Source organism: Cervus elaphus, chromosome 25 (genome assembly GCF_910594005.1).
Source record: "Cervus elaphus chromosome 25, mCerEla1.1, whole genome shotgun sequence".
NCBI classification, from domain to species: domain Eukaryota; kingdom Metazoa; phylum Chordata; class Mammalia; order Artiodactyla; family Cervidae; genus Cervus; species Cervus elaphus.
The window spans coordinates 59,660,623-59,683,925 of record NC_057839.1 but is presented as its reverse complement, the minus strand read 5'-3'; the positions used below and the strand labels follow the sequence as shown (position 1 = coordinate 59,683,925).

The 23,303-nt window shown below is 41.5% G+C and overlaps 1 protein-coding gene across 1 annotated transcript in view; it reads right to left on the bottom strand.

The window, feature by feature from the left end:
- The window catches only part of DNAH5 (dynein axonemal heavy chain 5), a 324,549-nt gene that overhangs the window by 155,539 nt on the left and 145,707 nt on the right, over positions 1 to 23,303 (bottom strand). The window contains exons 32-38 of the mRNA XM_043887792.1: positions 23,133 to 23,289; positions 17,743 to 17,955; positions 15,886 to 16,110; positions 14,317 to 14,489; positions 2,654 to 2,832; positions 2,076 to 2,263; positions 1,548 to 1,742 (exon numbers count right to left, since the gene is read on the bottom strand). Coding sequence (XP_043743727.1) covers positions 1,548 to 1,742; positions 2,076 to 2,263; positions 2,654 to 2,832; positions 14,317 to 14,489; positions 15,886 to 16,110; positions 17,743 to 17,955; positions 23,133 to 23,289 — 1,330 coding nt within the window. The remainder of the gene's footprint in view (positions 1 to 1,547; positions 1,743 to 2,075; positions 2,264 to 2,653; positions 2,833 to 14,316; positions 14,490 to 15,885; positions 16,111 to 17,742; positions 17,956 to 23,132; positions 23,290 to 23,303) is intronic.

Genomic DNA, 23,303 nt, shown 5'->3' with positions numbered 1-23,303 from the left:
GTTCATTTGTGTGATTTTTTAGATTCCACATATAAGTGATATCATACGATATTTGTCTTTCTCTCTCTGACCTAACAGTACAGTCATCTCTAGGTCCATCCATGTTGCTGTGAATGACATTATTTCATTCTTTCTTATGACTGAACATCTACTTCTGCTTCATTGACTAGGCTAAAGCCTTTGCCTGTGCAGATCACCACAAACTGGGGGAAATTCTTAAAGAGATGGAAATACCAGACTACCTTACCTGCCTCCTGCGAAACCTGTATGCAGGTCAAGAAGCAACAGTTAGAATCGGACATGGAAAAATGGACTGGTTCCAAATTGGGAAAAAAGTATGTCAAGGCTATATATTGTCACCCTGCTTATTTAACTTCTATGCAGAGTACATCATGCAAAATGCCAGGTTAGATGAAACACAAGCTGAAATCCAGATTGCAGGGAGAAATATCAATAACCTCAGATGTGCAGATGAAACCACCCTTATGGCAGAAAGCAAGAGGAACTAAAGAGCCTCTTAATGAAGGCGAAAGTGGAGAGTGAAAAAGCTGCCTTAAAACTCAACATTCAAAAAATGAAGATCATGGCATCCGGTCCCACCAATTCACAGCAAATAGATGGGGAAACAATGGAAACAGTGACCGCAGCCATGAAATTAAAAGATGCCTGCTCCTTGGAAGAAAAGCAATGACAAACCTAGGCAACATATTAAAAAGCAGAGACATTATTTTGCCAACAAAGGTCCATATAGTCAAAGCTATGGCTTTTCCAGTAGTCATGTACAGATGTCAGAGCTGGACAATAAAAAAGTCTAAGTGCCGAAGAATTGATGCTTTTGAACTGTGCTGTTGGAGAAGACTCTTGAGAGTCCCTTGGCAGCAACGAGATCAAACCAGTCAATCCTGAAGGAAATCAGTCCTGAATATTCATTGGAAGGACTGATGATGAAACTGAAGCTCCAATACTTTGGTCACCTGATGAAAAGGGCCGACTCACTGGAAAAGACCCTGATGCTGGGAAAAATTGAAGGCAGGAGGAAAAGGGGACAACAGAGGATGAGATGGTTGGATGGCACCATGGACTCAATGGACATGAGTTTGAGAAAACTCTGGGAGATGGTAAAGGACAGGAAAGCCTGGCATGCTACAGTCCATGGGGTCACAAAGAGTAGACATGACTGATTGACTGAACAATAACAAATACTGCATTATATATATATATACACACTACATCTTTTTCCTTTCCTCTGTGAATGCACATTTAGTTTGCTTCCATGCCTTAGCAACTGTAAATAGTGCTACAGTGAACATTGGGGTACATGTATCTTTTCAAATTATGGATATATGCCCAGGAGTGGGATTGCTGGATCACATAGTAATTCTAGTTTTAGTTTTCTGAGGAATCGCCCTACTGTTTTCCACAGAGGCTGCACCAACTTACATTCCCACAAACAATGTAAGAAGCTTCCTTTTTCTCCACACCCTCTCCAGAACAGAATAAAAATTTTCAACAGGCCTAAATACATAGGGACCTTCAGAATCTCACACCTGCTTAGAAAGCTGCTCCTCACACAACTTGTAGAGTGTGAAAAACTTCCTGGCCAAAACAATGTTGTCAATGAAGCCACAACTGGCCAGCTTCACCCTGATGATAATCTGCCGGTCAGGGACCATCATGGCCACGGAGCGGAAGTTAATCTTCAAGTTTTCAGGGAGTTCCTGCCGCCCAGCATAGCCAGGATTCTGTACAGAAAATAAAACCAAAGGATGAATGGTACAATCATGGGGTAGCAAGCACAGTATACCAGCATAATATTAAAAGATTCATTATGCACATACAACAAATCTGGAATGACAGCTGGAAAATTCATTTACATATCTCACTCTCCTTTTAACTGGAGAGACTAAGTTATGAGTTATTAATATGAGTTCTATTTATCACCAAAAACTTTCAAATAGGAGGGAAAATTACAATCCCAATTCCCATTCATGGAAAATAAATGACAGGACAAGGGAGATACATGAAAACTGTGATAAGAAGGCCGAAGTTCAGTAGTGCTTCTTATGGTTCCTTACCATGGTTAGAAAAAGCCCAAATTCAGGGTTCATAGTTACATTATCTCCATCAGTAAAAATAAAAGATTTTTTACGCTCCTTTTTACATGTCAGAATAATGGAAATCTGCTGGGCTGCGACGGAGAGGACTGGTAGATCGATACGGTTAAATTCATCAAAACAACCCCAGGATCCAGACTGTGCCAGTCCTTAGAAGGGAAATTAAATAGAAAATCCAATTAGTACATCCAATTAGAAAGTCAAGAAAAAGAGCATTATGCAACTGCCAAGACAAGCCAGAGTTAAATTTGTTCAAACATAAAGTTGAACAAATAGATCATATATTAAATGTCCTCAAAATAATTTGCAATGTAATACTTTTTCTGCAAACTCCCAACCTGCAGGGAAAGAGGAACAGTACAAAGGCAAGTGATATTGACATTCGACCCACACAACGCTGGAAAGATTCAGGTTTTTCAAAAAGTTTTACAAAGTTGGAAAATGATACTAAAATGCAGCCAATTGTTGGAAAATAAATCTTAACAAGATAGTCCACCTTAGCTTACATTTTTTAGCAAATAAAAATATATAATCCTTACCTTTAAAAATCCGTCCAAGTCCTCGGAAATCCATCTGATCCGAACAATTGAAAACCACAACGTATTTCCCAAGACACCGTCCCATATCTTTGGTAGTTTCTGTTTTGCCTGTTCCTGCTGGACCAGCGGGGGCACCCCCCATGCTCATGCCCAGAGCTTGAGCCAGTGTGATGTAACACCTGGAAGGATACAGGAATCACTAGAACCACACCACTGGCAGCTGAAAGAGGCCTCTGAGGCATCACAGACTTGATATTCACACAAAATTTGAAAAGGGAGATCCTGCCCATTGTCGCTACTTAACCTTTCCAGAACCGCACCCTAAAATACACTTATCCTTAGGTATATTGACATGTGTTGAGGAAAAGCCAGTAGTCTAAGGCCAAACACATTTGAAAACTCTTAAAGATATTCAACAAGATTCTTTATGATAATGTATATTGACAATTTCCAGTTATGAAAAAGAGTACATAGGATTTCCAAAACTTATTTGGCAACTTTTTCACAACTACCTACCAACATCTAAGCAAAGTATTCTAGGAAACAGGGCCTGGTTTCCCAGGTGTCTCAGAGGTAAAGAATCCGCCTGCCAATGCAGGAGATAGGAGTTCAATCCCTGGATGAAGAAGATCTCCTGGAGGAGGAAAGGGCAACCCACTCCAGTACTCTCACCTGGAGAATTCCATGGACAGAGGAGCCTGGTGGGCTACAGTCCATGGGGTCACAAAGAGTCAGACATGACTGAGTGCACACACACACACACACACCACAAAGTAGATTAATCCCTTTTTGAATCTAAGAATTTACAATTTGACCAACATGGGAACCAATGATCACAGGAGATTTAAATCACGCACTGCTAAATAATCACACCTTAATTTATTTCTGGGAGCATCTACTTAACCTGCAAACATCTTCTGCTATATCTTACAGTATGATATTAACAAACACAAGATTCTGGTGAGAGAATCAAGAATGCCTGTGAAGGAAAAAAAATAACTGATAACTTGGCAATGAATCCTTCAATTTCCCAGCATCACCCACTGCTGTAAAAGGAGGCAACCTATAATATAATGCATTTTAGGGCTTTCTGATGGCCAAACTCAAAAGCTTTCATCTGGACTTGAAAAATTTTTTCAAAGAAAATAAAGTGATTGTCCAGCAATAAAGAATGGGAATGAGCAGCGAGCACACCCACTGGAAGCCCCTAGGGTCTCTACTTTATCTGATCTGGGTTCATAAAAAGACAAGTAAATGACCCGGTCCTGACGCAAAAAATTAGCCTGGATTCACAGAAGGTAACGTGGGTGTAAAACCAGAAGGATGCCTGATCTCACTTTGATTCTGCCTTTCAACCCAAGGTCTTATCTTTCCTCTTGAACTTTTGTTATCCCTTCAGAGCAGTCTCTGTAATAACAGCTAACATGATGTTATAATAGCTCCGGCTGTTAGGGGAAGCACACTGACTGAAACCGCCCACACTGGCCAGGCACCACAGTAACCATTTTTGTGAGTTATTTTACGACAGGAGGTCCTGGTAAGGAACAGGGAACTAATAAGCCTCCACGAACCAGAAGAGTTCGAGAAAGGTCAAAAGGAGATGCCATGTGTCTGACCACCTCCCAGAATCCTCCTCGTTGGAATCCATTTTGACTGAGCAATGTGGGCACCACCGGAAAGAACTCTGAGTCAGAATGATTGGCCAAAGACAACCCAAAAGCTAATCCCATCACCATAAAACTCAAGACTGTGAGCCACGAGGCAAAGCTCTCCTAGGTTCCTACTGCTCTGCGCCGGGCGCCCCGTCCCAATAAAGTCTCTTACTTTGTCAGCATGTGTGTCTCCTCAGAAAATTCATTTCCAAGTGCTAGACAAGAGCCTACTCTCAAGCCCTAGAAGGGGTTTCCCTTCCTACAACACAACTACACCACGTCATTCAAACCCCACTAAACCCTGTGGGGAAGTCAGTTGTGTTCTCCATTTTATAGATAAAGAGAAAGGCTCACAGAGATGGAATAATTTTTCTCAGCGTCACAGCAGTGGGGGAGCTGAGATTTGAGCCAGTTTTTGTGGCCATAAGCCCTCTTGCTGCCCACTTCTAGGACAGACCCACTCTCTCGGGGTAAGGAATAAATCTCCAGGAACTCTGGCCACCCAGATGCTCTGTCTTGTAAAGCCTCTTTATTATGGGATCATTTGGGTTTATATTTAAACTGAAGAAGTAGCAAGCTGTTAGGTTGTCAGAAGGAAATCATGTTGTTTACATAAAAAATGGGCAGCCATGCTAGGTGGTTTCTCCAAAAGGGGGACTTCAGTCCAAGTGATACTGAGCAGGACCCTGTGGGGTACTGGGCCCAAGAGCCTTTCTGTGTCCCCCATGTCTTGAATACAGGAAATAGGCTTAATTCAGCCTCCAAGACCTTCCCTGAGTTCCAAGGGGCAGATTCAAGCAGTTGTTAAACAGGGCAGGGACGGGACATAGGGGACAAAGGAGGAAGAGTCAAGAGCAACAGGAGTGCAACCATGGGGCAGAGTCCTGGTTCCCTGTCAACAAAACCTGTTACATATTGTTACACGTAACAATATCTTTGAGCTGTTTTGCAAATGTTGAAACCCCTACCAGGCAGAAGATGATAAAATGGTATGCTGCCCACAAGCACACAAAGTGCAGAGCAGTTGAACCCAGAAGGTTCGTGATGCTGACTTCCACTTATCTTGCCACCAACCAATGAGAAGAAGGTCCACAAACTGATGAGGATCTCTTTGAACCATGAATATAAAACTTCTCGCTAGCCCCTCCAGGTTCAGGCACAGTTTTGAGGACATTAGCCTGCTGTGGCCCCCTTTGCTTGGCAAAGCAATAAAGCTATTCTTTTCTACTTCATCCAAAATTCCACCTCTTAGAATTAATTGGGTGTTGGGGTATGGAGGCTGGATTTGGCTTCAGAACCACTATGCTGGCACCCAAACCCTCTAGGACTTGCCTTTCAGAGGCAAGTGTGGATCTGCCAGAGCATCTTCATGTACCTGTTGACATGATTCTCCCCAGAGCATCCTACATGTATGTCTACCTCATCCCTCCCTCTCTGCTTTCCTATCTCTTTGGCTGCTTTCAAAAATGTCATCATATCGAAGGGTTTTGGGCTTTTATATGATCTAGTAGCTTTTAGCAGCCAGGCTGCACTAGCAATAAAAAGAATCTGCCTGCTAATGCAGGAGATGCAAGAGATGCAGATTTGGCCTCTGGGTTGGGAAGATCCCCTGGAGTAGGAAATGGCAACCCACTCCAGTATTCTTGCCTGGAGAATTCCACGGACAGAGGAGCCTGGTGGGCTACAGTCCATGGGGTAGCAAAAAGTCGGATACGACTGAGCACACAGAAATACATACACACACACAGCAACTCTACTGCAGTTTCCTGCCTCCCTACTAGAGCACCGTAAGCTCTCTGCTGTCAGGAACTAGGTCTAGTTCACACTTTCACTCCCAGCTACTTGCCTAACCAGACACCTCGTATTCTATGAATATTTGTGAATAAATGGCTTGAACTGGTCCAGCCATACATTCATCTGCTTCCTTTTGTCCCCGTAGCTACTGGAATTAGAGGTGCCAAATGTGACCATGGCACCAAATGAGCAATGATCAACCCCATGACTCAGGGCTCATTAGCACGTAATTGTCGTATTAAGTATTCATAGCTCTCTAGACACATTTCACCACACATAAACCAGAAGTGCTTTCAGCTCCTATTATTAAACAGTATTGATTCTAAAATGCTGAAAAACTTGCCAACACAACAAGCGTCCATGCAGCAGGAAGTCAATTTTCTTTTTTCGAGAGCTTGGTTTAATTATAGACTCTTTACTTATAGGACATGCTTAAGGAGATATGAAAGTAAAGGTTGGCAAAGAATGTGTTATCAATGATTAACTCAATATGGAAAACACAACCCAATCAAAAAATGGACAGAAGACCTAAACAGACGTTCTTTCAAAGAAGACATACAAAGGGCCAACAGGCACATGAAAAGATACAGCATCGAAACACGTATATTATCAAGGGTGAAACAGATCACCAGCCCAGGTTGGATGCATGAGACAAGTGCTCAGGGCTGGTGCACTGGGAAGACCCAGAGGGATGGGGTGGAGAGGGAGGCGGGAGGGGGGAATCGGGATGGGGAATACATGTAAATCCATGGCTGATTCGTGTCAATGTATGGCAAAAGCCACTACAATATTGTAAAGTATTTAGCCTCAAACTAATAAAAATAAATGGAAAAGAAAAGATACTCAATATTGTTAATTATTAAAGAAATACGAACCAAAACTGCAATAGGTATCACCTCACACAGATCAGAATGGCCGCCATTAATGATGGCCGTTACAGTAAGGAATGCTGGAGAAGGTGTGGAGAAAAGGGAACCTTCCCACACTGTTGGCGGGGATGTACATGGTGCAGCCACTATGGAAAACAGTCTGAGGCTCCTTAAGAAACTAAAAATAGAATTACCATATGGCCCAGCTATTCCACTCTAGAGCATATATCCTGAAAAGATGAAAACTCTAATTCAAAAAGACACATGCACCCCAATGTTCATAGCAATGCTATTTACAATAGCCAAGACAGGGAAACAACCAAAGTGCTCATCAACAAATGACTGGCTTAAGAAGATGTAGTGCATATACATATATAATATGTATATTATATATATTTTATATATATATAAATAAATAAATTTAATTTAATAAATGAAATAATAAATATTTCATTATTTTTTATAAATAAATAATATTCCAGTATATATATGTATATAATATATGTATAGATACTGGAATATTATTTATTTATAAAAAAAATAATGAAATAGTACCATATGCAGCAATGTGGATGGACCTAGAGAATATTATACTTACTGCAGTAAGTCAGAGAAAGACAAATATTATAGTATATCACTTTTGTGGAATCTAAAAATAATACAATTGAATCTGTATGCAAAACAGAAATAGACTCATAGACATAGAAAACAAATTTATGGTAACCAAGGGGTAGAGAGAGGGAGGGACAAATTATGGGATTAATAGACACATGCTACTGTATATAAAATAGATAAGCCAAAAGTATTTACTGTATAGCACAGGGAACTATATTCAATATTTTGTAATAACCTATAATGGAATATAATCTGAAAAAAATAACTGAATACATTTGCTTTGCACTTGAAACTAGCACAATATTATAAATCGATTGTACACAAATTGTAAAAATTCTAAACAAAAAAGAAAAGCAATAGTCATGGTAACATTATTAATGGTGATTTAGATTTACTCAGTGGCAGGCCCAGTGCTGGGTCCCAACCTACAGTACCTGCAGTCCACACAATGATTCCAAAAGAAGGGAATCAGAAAGGTTAGCTGTCCTGGCCAACATTACACAGTCCAGTGGCCAAGACCCAGATATAACTCAGGGAAGCTATGAGAATATGTCAGAGAAAGACACACATCATGAGGACTGTCTGCCTTTCTTAATAAGAAGACAAAATGCCTCCATCCGTCTTCAATCTCTGCTGCCCTCGGTCTTAAGTAACAGTGGTAGTAAGACTGCCTCCAGTCTTCTTGACTTGTGTTCAGAAGTGAAAAAAGGACTGCTCATGAAAAATAGCATGAGCTATTAGAAAAAGACAGTGTATGCTTTTAGCATATTTATTAACTATTTTATCACCAGAAATATTTGCAACTCCTTCCACATGACATCAGACTTCCCAGAGACACCTGCTATCAACATTGCTGAATTTTCACAGGGCAGTCAGTGAAAAGCTGAGACGACATCAAAGCCTCTGGTCTTTGTCTTATTCAAGTATTAATCTTAGTGAGTAATTCTTTGTAAAAAGGCAGCCAATCTTGCAATGGACTTGCAAAGAGCGACTCACTTCTACCATAATCAACTCAGAGTAAAAACAAACAAGTGAACATTTATCATGAAACACATTGAAACAAAATTCCGAATCACCTCCACTTATTAACTTATAAATACCCACTTTGCTTTTAAAGTTCTCAAGTTTTTTTGATACAGAAAGATGTACAAGATAATGAATACAGTGAAAATATCAAGTCGCAAAAAAGTTTGTATAATCTAATACCTTTATGTGAAAGTTTGAATTTTGACATATAAGCATTTGCAATTTCTTAGAAAATAAACTATTAATCAGTGAAAAATAGAAAAAAATTCCCCTCATACTTTAAACTTTATCTTCTGTACTATTTAAGTTTTTCACCACAAAGATGCAACTTTGAAAATAAACATTTCTCAATTTATTGGGGCAATTTTATTTAGTACCTATTATGCAACAGAAGACTCTTGAGAGTCCCTTGGACAGCAATGAGATCAAACCAGTCAATCCTAAGGGAAATCAACGCTGACTACTCATTGGAAGGACTGATGCTGAAGCTGAAGCTGCAATACTTTGGCCACCTGATGTGAATAGCTGACTCATTGGAAAACATCCTGATGCTGGGAAAGACCGAAGGCAGGAGGAGAAAGGGGTGACAGAGGATGAGATGGTTGGATGGTATCACAGATTCAATGGACATGAACTTGGGCAAACTCCAGGATATGGTGAGGGACAGAGAGGCCTGGCAGTCCATGGGGTCGCAAAGAGTCAGACAAAACTGAGTGACTGGACAACAACAACAAATGGAACAGAACTGTTCTAGGAGCAGTGAATAAACCACAAAAAGTCTATACATACCTTATAGAACTGATACCCTAAAGGAAGGAAATAAACTATTTAAAAATAGAAAACAGAAAAAATAGAGCTGGGTTAGGGAATGTGGGGTGGGGATTGCTGATTCAAATGTGTCAGGACCAAAGACCCATGTGCAGTGACACCTGATCAGAGACCTGGAGGAGAGGAAGTGAGCTAAGCCAGTATCACAGGGGAAAGGGTTCCAAGCGAAGGCAACAGCAAGTGCAAATGTCCTGAGGTAGCTGTATGCTAAGACTGCTCAAGAAACAGCCAGGGAACAAGTAGCTGGAGCTGAATGAGGAAGGAGAGACAGTAAATAGCAGGGACCGATCATGGCAGGTCATGGAAGTCAATGCAAGGGCACTTGTTTTTACCTTGGGTGAGACAGAAAGACAGGAGAGAGATCAAGGCAAAGGGATGACAGGATATGGCTAATATTCCAGCATCTGCATTGAGAACAGACTGTCGGGAACAGTGGCAGAAGCAGGAGACCAGATAAAAGACTATGACAATCAGCTACCCTAGAGATGATGGTGGCTGAGACTGTGATAACAGCAAAGGGGAGCAAAGTGGTCACATCCTAGGTGAATTCTGAAAGTGTCAGTGACCAAACTTCATGACAGGTTGGATAATAAAGTGAGAGAAAAAGAAAGGCATCAAAGATGCTCCAAGGATTTTGGCGTGAGCAACTGAAGGATGGAATTGCCATTTGCAAAGATGGAGAAGATGGCAAGAGAGCAGGTTTGTGAGGGGACGATCAAACTTAAGTGTGAATTCCCGGTAGGCATTTGAGTAAACATGTCATGTAGGCAAATAGCTGTATGTGTCTGGAGTTCAAGGGAAGAAGCCCCAGCAAGGTTCAAGACTGGGAAGTCCACATCTAGATGATACTTAAAACCACATGAGATCATCTCAGGAGTGAGTGTAGATGGAAAAGAGAAGAGCCCTGATGTGCTCTATGCTTAGAAGTCAGGAGACTGAAGAGGAACCAGAGGAGACTATATGAAGGAACCAGGTGTGTCATGACCTGGAAGCCACGTGAAGAAAGGGCATCAAAAAGGAGAGAGTGGGACTTCCCTGGAGGTCCAGTGGTCGAGAATCTGCCTGCCAATGCAGGCAACACAGGTTTGATCCTTGCTCTGGGAAGATCCCACATGCCACGGGGCCACTAAAGCCTGAGTGCCACAACTACTGAAACTTACATGCCTATAACTGTTCTCTGCAACGAGAGAGGCCACTGCAATGAGAAACCTGTGTACAACTAGAGAGTAGCCCCTGCACCTCACAACTAGAGAAAAGCCCGCACAGCAGCAGAGACCCAGCACAGCCAAACACACATAAAGAAATTAAATAATTAATTAACTGGGAAAAAAAAAAAAAAAGAGAGAGTGACCACCTGTGTAAATGCTGCTGACTGGTCAAGGAAGGGCAGAACTAAAAGTGACCACTGGATTTAGCAACACGAAGATCTGGGTGATGGCTCTACCAGGGGAAGAAAGTGTGATGTGCAGAATAATGCCCCCCTCAAAAAAAATATCCATATCCTAATCCCTGCAAACACATTCCCTTACACAGCTAAAGGGACTTTGAAGATGCAATTAATGCTAAAGCCCTTGATATGGGGAGGTGACCCTGGATTAGAAGTGGACCCTATCTAATCTCATGAGTTCTTAAAAAGGGGAAGAGGGAAGCAGAAGAGTAGGTGAGAGATATGAGATGGGAAAAGGAGATCAGATGGGTCTCAACCCATGGTTGTGGCTGTGAAGAGAGAGGAAGGGGCCAGAAAACAAGGTAAACAGCAGCCTCCAGAGGCTGGGAACAGCCCTCAGCTGACAGTCGGCATGGAAGTGGGGGCATAGGTCCTGCAACCGCAAGAGAAAGAACTCTGCCAAACAACTGAAAGAACAAGGGGCGGGGTCTCCCCAGAGACCAGCAGAGAGCACACTTCTGCTGACACCTAAGGTTAGTCCAACAAGATGTGTGTCAGACTTCTGATGTACGGAAACCCAAAGTAATTGATTTGTGTGGTTTAAGCTTCTAAATGCTTGGTCATTTGTTATGACAGCAACAGAAACTAATACAGAGAGCCTGAATGGAGTGAATTCAAGGTCAGATAGGTGGACAAACACTGCATTTCTGAAACAGAGACATAGAGATGTAGAGAGCAAGCGTATGGACGCTAAGGGGGTGGGGTGAATTGGGAGATCGGGATTGACATATATACACTACTGATGAAATGTATAAAGTAGAAAACTAACGAGAATCTACTGTATAGCACAGGGAACGCTATTCAATGCCCTGTAGTGACCTAAAAGAGAACTAAAATAAAAAAAAGAGGGGCCACATAGAGCTGATTTGGGGCCTCCCAGGTGGCTCAGTGGGTAAAGAATCTACCTGCAGTGCAGGAGCTGTAGAGACGTGGGTTCGATCCCTGGGTCAGGAAGATCCCCTGGAGGAGGGCATGACAATCCATTCCAGTATCCTTGCCTGGGAAATGCCATGGACAGAGGAGCCTGGCGGGCTATAGTCCATAGGGTTGCAGAGTCAGACACAACTGAAGCGACTTATCTGATGAAGTAGGCATAGCTGATTTACTTTATTGTACAATAGAAATTAACACAACATTATAAAGTAACTATACTATACTCCAATGAAATTTAAGTCTTAAAAACTGCTTTTGAGGAGTTTTGATGTGAGCACATAAATGGGAAGGAAACCAGAGCTTTGCAGTAGGATTTCCTGCCTGGAAGCAATTATGGCACGCTGTACATTGATGAGAATGATCCCGTAGAAAGTAAAAATGAATGATGCTCCCAGAGACAAAATAGCTACGTCAGTAGAGGTGCTGGCTTTGGATGACAGCACAAAATCCATCCATAAACCAAGAGAGGGAGTGGATGGCACAAGGCCAGGTCCCTTGGTTGGCAGACGTGACGAGGAACGGGTGCAGGTCCTTTTATCTTCTCAGTGAAACAGGAAACGAGGACTTGGGTAGAGAAAAGAAGAGAGGAAAAGGTTTGAGGTTTGAAAGGACAGACGGTGTGAAATAACTTTTACAGGTGTTTCAAGGAATTCTCCACCTTTTGTCACTATTCACCTCTGCACTTCAAAGAGGAAAACTCCAAACGAACGTCTGACAGTATCCAGGGGAAACCGCCTTTGATGAGACATGAGAAGGAATATAGAGCATGAAGACAAGATAACGTGGGGGAAAGGACACAGCAAAACCTCCTGCTACCCCTCCATCCTCTGGTGAAAGTGAGCATTTCATTTGGTATTATGACTGAGCAGAAGGTGCAATCTCGCAAACAGGGTTATGGCGTCAAACTTTTATATTTTGTCTGACCATATATATATATATATATATATATATATATATATATATATATATGCATGCGTGCTAAAGGTGCTTCAGTCACGTTCAGCTCTTTGTGACACTATGGAATGTATCCCCCAGGCTCCTCTGTCCATGGGATTCTCCAGGCAAGAATACTGGAGTGGGTTGGTATGTCCTCCTCCAGGGGATCCTCCCGACCCAGGGATCAAACCCAGGTCTCCTATGTCTCTTGCATTCGTGGGTAGGTTCTTTACCACTAGCACCACCTGGGAAGTTACACACACACACACACAAACACACATGGCCTGACATGTGGGATCTTAGCTCCCCAATTAGGGATTGAACCACACACCCCTGCATTGGAAGCTTGGAATCTTAATCTTAACCACTGGACCACCAGGGATAATATTTTCAATCTAACAGCCCAGAGGTTCACTCTGTGAAAATGACTGATATTCAGGTCAGCTTCTTTTTAAGCCAAATGTTGATTTTAATACTCACCCATTTGGTCCCAAATAAGTATCAAAGCACCCCTGAACAGCACATATACAATGGGTGGATGCTATCAAGTTCAAATCAGACTATTAGCCACGGAGGAAGGACTTCTGGAGATAACCTGGTTCATCTTATAGATGAAGAAACCGGGTCAGAGAAGCTACATGGTGGCTCTGGCTAACACAGCAGTTAATTACAGGCAGAGGGCAGGACAGTCAATGTCCAGCCCATCACTTCTCACCAGTGCATGCATTCATACTCAGTCATGTCCGGCTCTTTGCGACCCTGTGGACTGAACCCACCAGGCTCCTCTGTCCATGGAATTCTCCAGGCAAGAATACTGGAGTGGGTTGCCATTTCCTACTCCAGGGCATCTTCCTCTAAACCGGGAATCAAACCTGCATCTCTTACGTTTACTGCACTGGCAGGCAGATTCTTTACCACTGAGCCACCAGAGAACCAGCATTCACATTCAATTTCTTTCCTGCTTAAAAAAAAAAAAAAAACCTTTATTGCCTCTGTAATGATAAAAGTGCCACAGTCCCCTGATGCAGCCCTCAAAACCCATGGCGATTTGCACTTGATACATAGCAATGAATTCACTTTTTTTTTTCCTTTGATGTCCACTGAGGTCATTTAGGGCTTTCCAGGTGGCACAGTGGTAGCAAAATAGCCTGCCAATGCAGGACACACAAGAGACATGAGTTTGATCAGGGAAGATGCCCTGGAGGAGGAAACGGTAACCCACTCCAGTATCCCTGCCTGGAAAATCCCATGGACAGAGGAGCCTGGTGGGCTACAGTCCATGGGGTCACAGAGAGTCGGACAGGACTGAGCAACTGCGAAGCGGCAGCAGAGGTCATTTAAACTTAGCTTCCGTAAGATGGAAGGCAAAGGAACCAAAGTCTGTTTCAGACACAAACCTCCGAAACCCCCTGTGAAGATACATGGGTAAAGCTCAAAACACTGAATTTCAAAGAGTTTCGTGTAAAAGAGGCCATCAGTCAAAATCGCTGTGTACCCGGAGAGAATGAAAATGTGGGAAATAGGGGAGAGAGAGGCTGAGGAATCATAGAATCATTCCATCACCTGTCTGTGAGCGGCGTTATGACAAGCCTGTCAGTGCAGCCTAAAAATTCATTCTGGTAGATGAATGGCACGTCTGTGATGTGAACCATCATCTTGTCAGAATCTTCGTTAAAATAAAACCTGCACTGTTTCAGCCACTCAAAGTCCGAAGGGCTCTTGATATGCATGTGACACTGAAATGCAGAAGATGTATATTAAAACCGAGAGGAGAACCATTCATTAACTATTCACATCAACATCCAGGTAGATCAGAATGTGAAGTGATGGAACTCAGAGACAACCCAGCTGGTTGGGAGATGTCAACTACATCACCATCCAACCCATTTATTTATTGATCAGCAAAAAAAAAAAAGAAAAGATACTTTCAAAGATATGACAAAAGGAAAATTCAAGAGAAACCCTTAATTGTGCCCCTCAATTTAAATAACACGATCTATTTTTATAGTAAGATACTCATATCTTAAATTTCATTCTTCAATGCCCAATGCCAATTCCTAACCATGAAATAATCTATGAAAACTGCTTTTGGCTTACCAAGATAGAACTAAACAATCCCATCAGGGAAAAAAAAAAGTCATCTCTTCTGGTAATAACTAAGAACATTGTTGGGGGTTTTATAATCCATTAATTATCCTCGCTAGGATTTGAAGCAGGCCAAAATTTCTAACATCTAATTGGCAGGTTATTGCCCAGCAATGCTTCTGTATGAAATTTTTTAACCAAAATTTTAAGCTACTTTAATCTTTTTTTACAAGTAAGAAATCTAAAATTACCCTGAGCCCTTTATTTCTCAGAAAGGCCTACTGTGTGCTTAACTATTAGGAGAGGAGATTAGCACATAACAGGCTGAATGTGCCACCTTTGTTTCCATTACATCAGAACCAACCTTTCATAATCTTTTTTACATAATGGGGTGAGACACGATCCAGAAAATTATTATGAAAATAAGAGCTTCATGCCTCTTATCTAATGTCATATTTTACAGCAGAGGGCAAATTTCATTTCACATTTCCTATTCTCTACAGCTACCGAACTGTCTTTCTCATCCCTGCTCTTTCTTTAAAGGCAAAAGTCTGCATGACAACTGAATGTCACAAACTATATGAGGAAAGACCATTTGCAATCAACAAATGTAGCAAAACTTGTTAAATATGTGATTTATGTTAATAAAAGCCCTTAAAACTACTAAGCAGTTCTACTAGTAATATCATTTATTATTTCTGCATCAAGAAATTAGTCATCTTCAATTTAATAACCAAAAGAAGCATAAGACAAGTGAAAGTTCTTGATGACACTGCATGACATTTCATCATTAAAAATGATCACGTAAAGAATTTCAAAATAAAGTCTAATTGCCTCCATAACACCTTAGCTGAGACCATCAGAAAATGGCTGAAATTTTGGCTAAAGACTGAAAAGAAAATCTGACAATTTCTCTTCAAAAAGATGCCTCTTTGCCTGAATTTTATCTTTTCTTTGAATTCATTCACACTATTCCTGGTGGGTAAACACAGATAATGTCTAGTATTTGTTCTTCTGTATATGCCACAGCATTTATAAAGCACTTACCAGGTCATCAAAGATATCTCGTTGGTGCACATGAATAGTAATCAGAGTCTCATATTTAACTCGTTCCACGGAACTCAGGTCCTTGGTTGTCATGTCTATCAATGTGTTCAGTACCTCCAGGAAAGACTGATTGGTTTTCTGCATGATTTTTTTATCAAACTTGGCATTTCTAAGGGCCTCTTCAGAATCCCGTGTCCATATCATTTGAATTCCTAATAATCCAACCTTATGGAAACAGAAAAGGTTTTATGAGTGTTATGGTATATGAATATATTTAAATAGAAATTACAACAGTTGTGATTATTATGCAAATGTCAAGACATCCTGTATTATACCAGCTTGACAGGTTGCTTCAAAACCTATGGAAACTCTATGCATATTGTTTACCTGACAAACATATACAGCCTCGTGACATGCCTACAATTTTTTTCTCCTCATTTTAAGTCATCAGTCAGTTCAGCTCAGTTCAGTCGCTCAGTGTCCGACTCCTTGCCACCCCATGAACTGCAGCACGCCAGGCCTCCCTGTCCATCACCAACTCCCGGAGTTGACTCAAACTCATGCCCATCAAGTCGGTGATGCCATCCAGCCATCTCATCCTCTGTTGTCCCCTCCTCCTCCTGCCCCCAATCCTTCCCAGCATCAGGGTCTTTTCCAATGAGTCAACCCTTCCCATGAGGTGGCCAAAGTATTGGAGTTTCAGCTTCAGCATCAGTCCTTCCAATGAACACCCAGGACTGATCTCCTTTAGGATGGACTGGTTGGATCTCCTTGCAGTCCAAGGGACTCTCAAGAGTCTTCTCCAACACCACAGTTGGAGCATCAACTTTTGGAGTTGGAGCATCAATTTTTCGGTGCTCAGCTTTCTTCACAGTCCAACTCTCACATCCATACATGACCACTGGAAAAACCATAGCCTTGACTAGACGGATCTTACTTCTCCCTTAATAGATTTTAAAGTTACTGACATGGAAAGAATATGTCTTCAATCTACTTTCATCAAACCAACAAAGGGTTTATACATAGTAATCACAAAATCTTTACTGATCACATCACTAAGGAAACATCATTTTCTGTACTTTATTGCTGAAACCTATGTCTCATTTTTCTAGTAAAAACACACTCAGTACACTTTATGATTTGTGTACTAAAGAAATTCAGTAGGAAAAAAATATTTTAAATTGAAGAAATTATATTCACTCCCACTCCTTTGCTGCCTAGCATGTAGAATCATTGGTACCATCTTTCTAGATTCCATGTATATATGCATTAATATATGATATTTGTCTCTCTTCCTGACTTACATCAGGAGAGGGTGGGTTGCTTTGAGAGAATAGTATTGAAACATATACAATAACATATGTAACAGAGATAGCTAGTGGGAGTTTGATGTATGATGCAGGACACCCAGAGCTGGTGCTCTGTGGAAGGATGGGGTGGGGAGGAAGGAAGGATGGGGGTTCAGGAGGAGGGAACACGTGTATGCCTATGCCGGATTCATGCTGATATCTGGCAAAAATCATCACAATATTGTGAAGCAATTACCCTCCAATTAAAATTTAAAAAAGGAAAAATAAATACCTCTTACATATTAAAAAAAGAAAATATACCAATATTTCTATAGCACAAATATATATATCTATAAATATATATGTACAGATATAGATACATAACAGCAACAATCTGTAGTTGAAATCTTTAAACTCATTTATATTTAACAAATTCTTATGAAAATCTCAATATTGTTCTGGAGTTAAATTATAGTCAGTTGTGTCATTTATAATAGACAATGTATAAGATCTAAAATGATACTTCTGTTAAAAAAAAAAAAATACTTTCCAATTTCAATACACTGACCTGAGCAGGGAAGGAAGAAAGAAATTCAATCAGTTGGAAACCTGTTTCTTGAATATTTGCTGCTGCCTGGCGAATCACAAGATGTAATGAGGCCTGAGATTCCTCCAGGAGAGAATTAAGCCAAACTTCCACATTGCCCTCTGCCATCACGGGTTTATGCAATTCAACCGTCTCACCCTCTCGAGAGGAAATTGACAGAATGCGATCATAGATCTGTGTTAGAAGCCCAAGAAAAGCTATATTTATATAAAGAATGAATTTCTCCATTGCCTTCTTGTCAATGTTATCCTTCCTGTAGAAATTTAAGCTATATATTATAAAATAAAAGACAAAGTATGATACAAATTCAATTTCAAAACAATTTTTTCAAAAGATAGCCATGAAATCAAAACGGGAATACTAAATCAATTTCAAATACTCTATGCTTAAGAGGGAAAATTTTGTTTTGTAAGAGAAATATTCAATATAAATGTGATAATCAAAAAGTCTCTAAAGTTTCCCCAGATGAAACGGGACTCTGAGAGACAGCCATGCATACCACCAGCTTATAAAGTCGACCTTAGCAATCACCTGGCCAAAATGATCCATGCAAACATCTCACATGGTGATTCCAATTCTACACTAAACATTGTGCTCTTTACAGAGGCTGTTGGTTGCACATAATATCTTCTAATGCAAACCCAGCTCCTAGTCTAGTGACATCACTTTCATTTCCATGCACTACAGCATGAGAATGTCTGCAGAATTTGGAGTTCAAAACACAGCTCAGGTGGTCTATCCACTGACCATCCGGTGTTGGAAGACAGATCTCTGAGACCAAACTTCCTGTCTCCAATTAGTCATTAAAACTCATGCCTGTCTTACTTTCCTACTCACCTTACCGGCCACTCATGCCAATTAAACAATATAGTTGGCCCTCCACATCCACGAGTTCCAAATCCAAGAACCCAACCAACCTCTGATCAACAATATTTGGGGAAAAAATTCCAGAAAGTTCCAAAAAGCAAAACTTGAATTTGCCACATACTGGCAACTATTTACACAGTATTTACATTATATGGTAAATAATTTAGGGACCATGCATTGTTGCTGTTCAGTCACTTAGCTGTGTCTGATTCCTTGTGACCCCATGGACTGCAGCATGCCAGGCTCCTCTGTCCCCCACTATCTCCTGGAGTTTGCTCAAATTCATGCCCATTGAGTCATTGATGCTATCTAACCATCTCATCCTCTGTCGTCCCCTGCTCCTTTGGCCTTCAGTCTTTCCCAACATCAGGGTCTTTTCCAATGAGTCAGTTCTTTGCATTACATGGCGAAAGAACTGGAGCTTCAGCATCAGTCATTCCATTGAATATTCAAGTTTTTTTCCTTTAGGATGGACTGGTTTGATCTTCTTGCTGTCCAAGGGATTCTCAAGAGTCTTCTCCAACACCACAGTTCAAAAACAACAATTCTTCAGTGCTCAGCCTTCTTTATATGACAACTAGAAAAACCATAGCTTTGTCTATACAGACCTTTGTCAGCAAAGTGATGTCTCTGCTTTTTACTGTGCTGTCTAGGTTTGTCATAGCTTTCCTTCCAAGGAGCAATGCATAGGTATATTCAAATACTACTACATTTTATATAAGAAACTTAAGCCTACATGAATTTTGGTATTCTCTGGTGTCCTGGAACCAATCCTCTCCACAGTTACCAAGGAATAACTATGATGCCAATTATAAAGTAAAGGCAAATGTTTGTTTTGTTTTTATTCTCTAATAAATGCTATATTGTTCCCTTGGGCTCAGATTTAGTCTGCATTAATTAAATGCTCCTTGGTTGTCCACAGAAGTTATCTACCAAGAAGCTGATGAGCCTTGAGTTTCAGGGTCCCTCCTTGCACAGACCCTGCTAGGTCCTGAATATAAATTTGTATTTATAATCTTGTAAGATTTAGGATCCACAAAACCAGGATCAACTCCTCATTGTTAGAAATCTTATGGCAGAAACAGCAACAAGAAAAAAAAGCAACACTACTTATTTTTAAGAAGTAATTGCTATGAACAGAGGTTGAAAATGAGGAAGTTACAATTATTTTCAATGTACAATCAGACAATGAGAAGCTTTGCTTTGCTAAAGTCCTGGGGCTAAAGCAGAAGGATTTGAGCAAAACAACAAGCAGAACCTCCCAGGTAATTCGATCCCTTCATTCAACCCATAGATCCAGTAGACCTACAAGAAACATTGATTTTTTTAACCATTCAATCCACACTGTCTCCTCTCAACCTCCACTGATGCCTTTTGTTATAAAAACTCAGCCTTTTCCATCCTGACTTTGCAATCACTTTCAACACTGATTTCCTTACCCGCCCCCCGCGCTCCCCCCCCCCCACTCCCCATTCCATTCCAACTCCTACCTTGACACAGAAGATCTTTCTGAAACACAAATCAGGCCACTTCTCTGCTGAAAACCTCTCCCACCTTTTGCTACGTTCATGATGAAGTACGTTCCATAGTATGATGCACTTGGCCCTTTGGAATATGGCCCAGGCCACTTTCTCCTCCTTTCTCTTTGCTCATCAACCTGTGTTGTGGGTTCAACTGTATCCTCCAAAAATATATATTGAAGCCTTAAGCCCTAGTAATTGTGAACAGACCATGCATGGCATCCACTCAGCCGTGTCCAACTCTTTGTGACCCCATGGACTGTAGCCTACCAGACTCCTCTGTACATGGAATTCGCCAGGCAAAAAAGAATACTGGAGTGGGTAGCCATTCCCTTCTCCAGAGCATCTTCCCAACTCAGGGATCAAACCTGGGTTTCCTGCATTGTAGCAGATTATTTACCGTCTGAGCCACAAGGAGGCCCTGAGTACCTGTGAATGAGATCCTACTTGGAAATAGGGTGTTTGCAGATGTAATCAAGATGAGGTCACCTTGGATGGCAGTGGACTCGAATCCAATAATTGGCATCCTTAGAAGAAGGAAAGCTAGATGCAGACACAGAGGAATAAAGTCTCGTGAAGACAAAGGTGGGGATGGAAGCAGTGTGTCCACAAGCCAAGGAACACCAAGGACTGCTGACCAACAGCAAGACTAGGAGACAGGCGGACCCTCCCTCAGAGCCTCTGTTAGGAATCAACCCTGCCAACATCTTAGTTTGGATGTCTAGCCTCTAGAAGCATGAGAGAATAATTTTCTGTTTTAATTCATGGAAGCCCTAGGAAAGTAATACATTCCTAACATACCCACACTTCTGACATCCCAGGCTGCCCATACCCCAGGGCCCTTGCACTTGCCCTTGCTCTAAGCAGAGGTCAGGGGGGTCCCTTCCCCACCTGCTTGATATGTTTCACTCCCCTTCAAAAAATCAGTTCAAACATCATGGTCTCCTGCAGGAAGCCTTCTGGTATACCCCTTACATGCAGGTTAGGGCTCCCTGACAGGCATTCCCATGCGTGTACATCACATGAACACATGCATGCATGCTATGCTCAGTCAGGTCCAAATCTTTGCAGCCCTATGGACTGTAGCCTGCCAGGCTCCTCTGTCCGTGGGATTCTCCAGGCAAGAACACTGGAGTGGGTTTCAGGAGCTGCCCTGGTTGCTCAGATGGTAAAGAATCTGCCTGCCATACAGGAGACCCAGGTTCACTCCCTGGGTCGGGAAGATCCCCTGGAGAAGGGAATGGCAACCCACTCCAGTATTCTTGCCTGGAGAATCCCTTGGACAAAGGAGCTTGGTGGGCTACAGTCCATGGGGTTGCAAAGAGGTGGACACGACTAAGCAACAAACACATGAACACAGCAAATCAAAAATATCGACAGTTTAATGGTCAAATTCCTCTTGAATGTTGTGCTGCATAAAAACAGCCAAAGTATGGGTTGCAATATATTCTTCCTTGGGACCCCAGGACTGACATTATGCCAGTGAGGGGTTAAAAGACTGGCTTCTAATGGCTCCCAAGAATCCACCTGCCAATGCAGGGGACACAAGAGACACAGGTTCAATCCCTGGGTCAGGAAGAATCCCTGGAGAAGAAAAGGCAACCCGCTGCAATATTCTTGCCTGGAAAATTCCATGGAAAGAGGGGCCTAGTGGGCTAAAACCCATGGGGTGGCAAAGAGTCAGACATGCCTGAGCACACACATGCACACAATGGACTAACTCTACGGCTGCAGGAGCTGAACTCTGCAGACCCCGCCAGAGCACAAGTTCCCTCAGGGTGGGATATTCCCTCTGTTAAGCACAATATCCAGTCTATGGTATTTGCTCAACAGATGTGAACTGCACTCTAGGATGAACAAATAAATACTACTGAGGTTTGTATGAAGCACCATAGAGGAGCTGAATATGTTCTCTAGCTGGAAGGGTCATTTTTTAGGGAATTTGGGGTGAAGGGGTGAATTAGATAATCTCTTCTAGCAGCTGTGCAAATGTAGTTTTCCTCACATTGAATGACTTCTTTTGGGTCTCATGAATGTCACCATTCTTGAAACTTATTCAGAGTGTTTGAAAAAAAGAAAGAAAAGTTTTCAGTGGAGCATGATGGAAAACATAGAGGATCATTATATCAAAACTGTCCAAAGCTTCATTAAAACAATTAAATCAGGGAATTTCCTGGTGATCCAGTGGTTAGGATTCAGTGCTTTCACAGCCATGCTATGGGTTCAGTTACTGGTCTGGGAACTCCCACATGCCATGCAGTGCAGCCATAAAATAAAATAAAAATAAAATAGATAAGGACATAAATGTTGACTATTCACTGGAAGGACTGATGCTGAAGCTGAAGCTCTAATGCTCTGGCCACCTGATGTGAAGAACCGACTCATTGGAAAAGACCCTGATGCTGGGAAAGATTGATGGCAGAAGAAGAAGGGGACAACAGAGGATGAGATGGTTGGATGGCATCACCAACTCAATGGACATGAGTTTGAGCAAGCTCCAGGAGGTAGTGAAAGACAGAGGAGCTTGGCATGCTGCAGTCCATGGGGCCGCAAAGAGTCAGACACGATTTATCAACTGAACAACAACAAAGATAAAATAAAGTAATCAAACAACTGTGGCAATTCTGTTCAGTCAAAGCACTATTTGATAAACAATTATTAACAGCTTTTTTTTGCTTTGTCAAATTTCTAAACAGTTAATTTGACATGTAAAGCCATGAATGCTACATACAAAGCATTCCTAATCAGATTTAAGCTATTTGTTATTCACATCTATCCTTTAGATATTAAAATATCACAAGGTCTGAAGGCAAACGGGGCCCAAATGTATCTTTTTAGTCATTGGGTGATGTTTAATGGAGAGGGAAGTAATCCTTAGTAAACACTACTGGGGAGCTATTTAATAAAGACAGTTGAGATTCCAGGATATGTAAATCACCGGCCAGCAAAGAGAATTAGGCAAACCTTTTCATGGAACTTGACGGTCTTAATGTTGTCGAACACATTCAGTAAATGGGCTTGTATCGTGTGTGGGTCTGATGCCTGCCCCAGAATCTCCAGGAGACCGGGGTCCGAGACGAAGAAGAACCGGGGAAAGCAAAGTCGTTTTTTCTCCAAGTATCTAAGTGGGGAGGA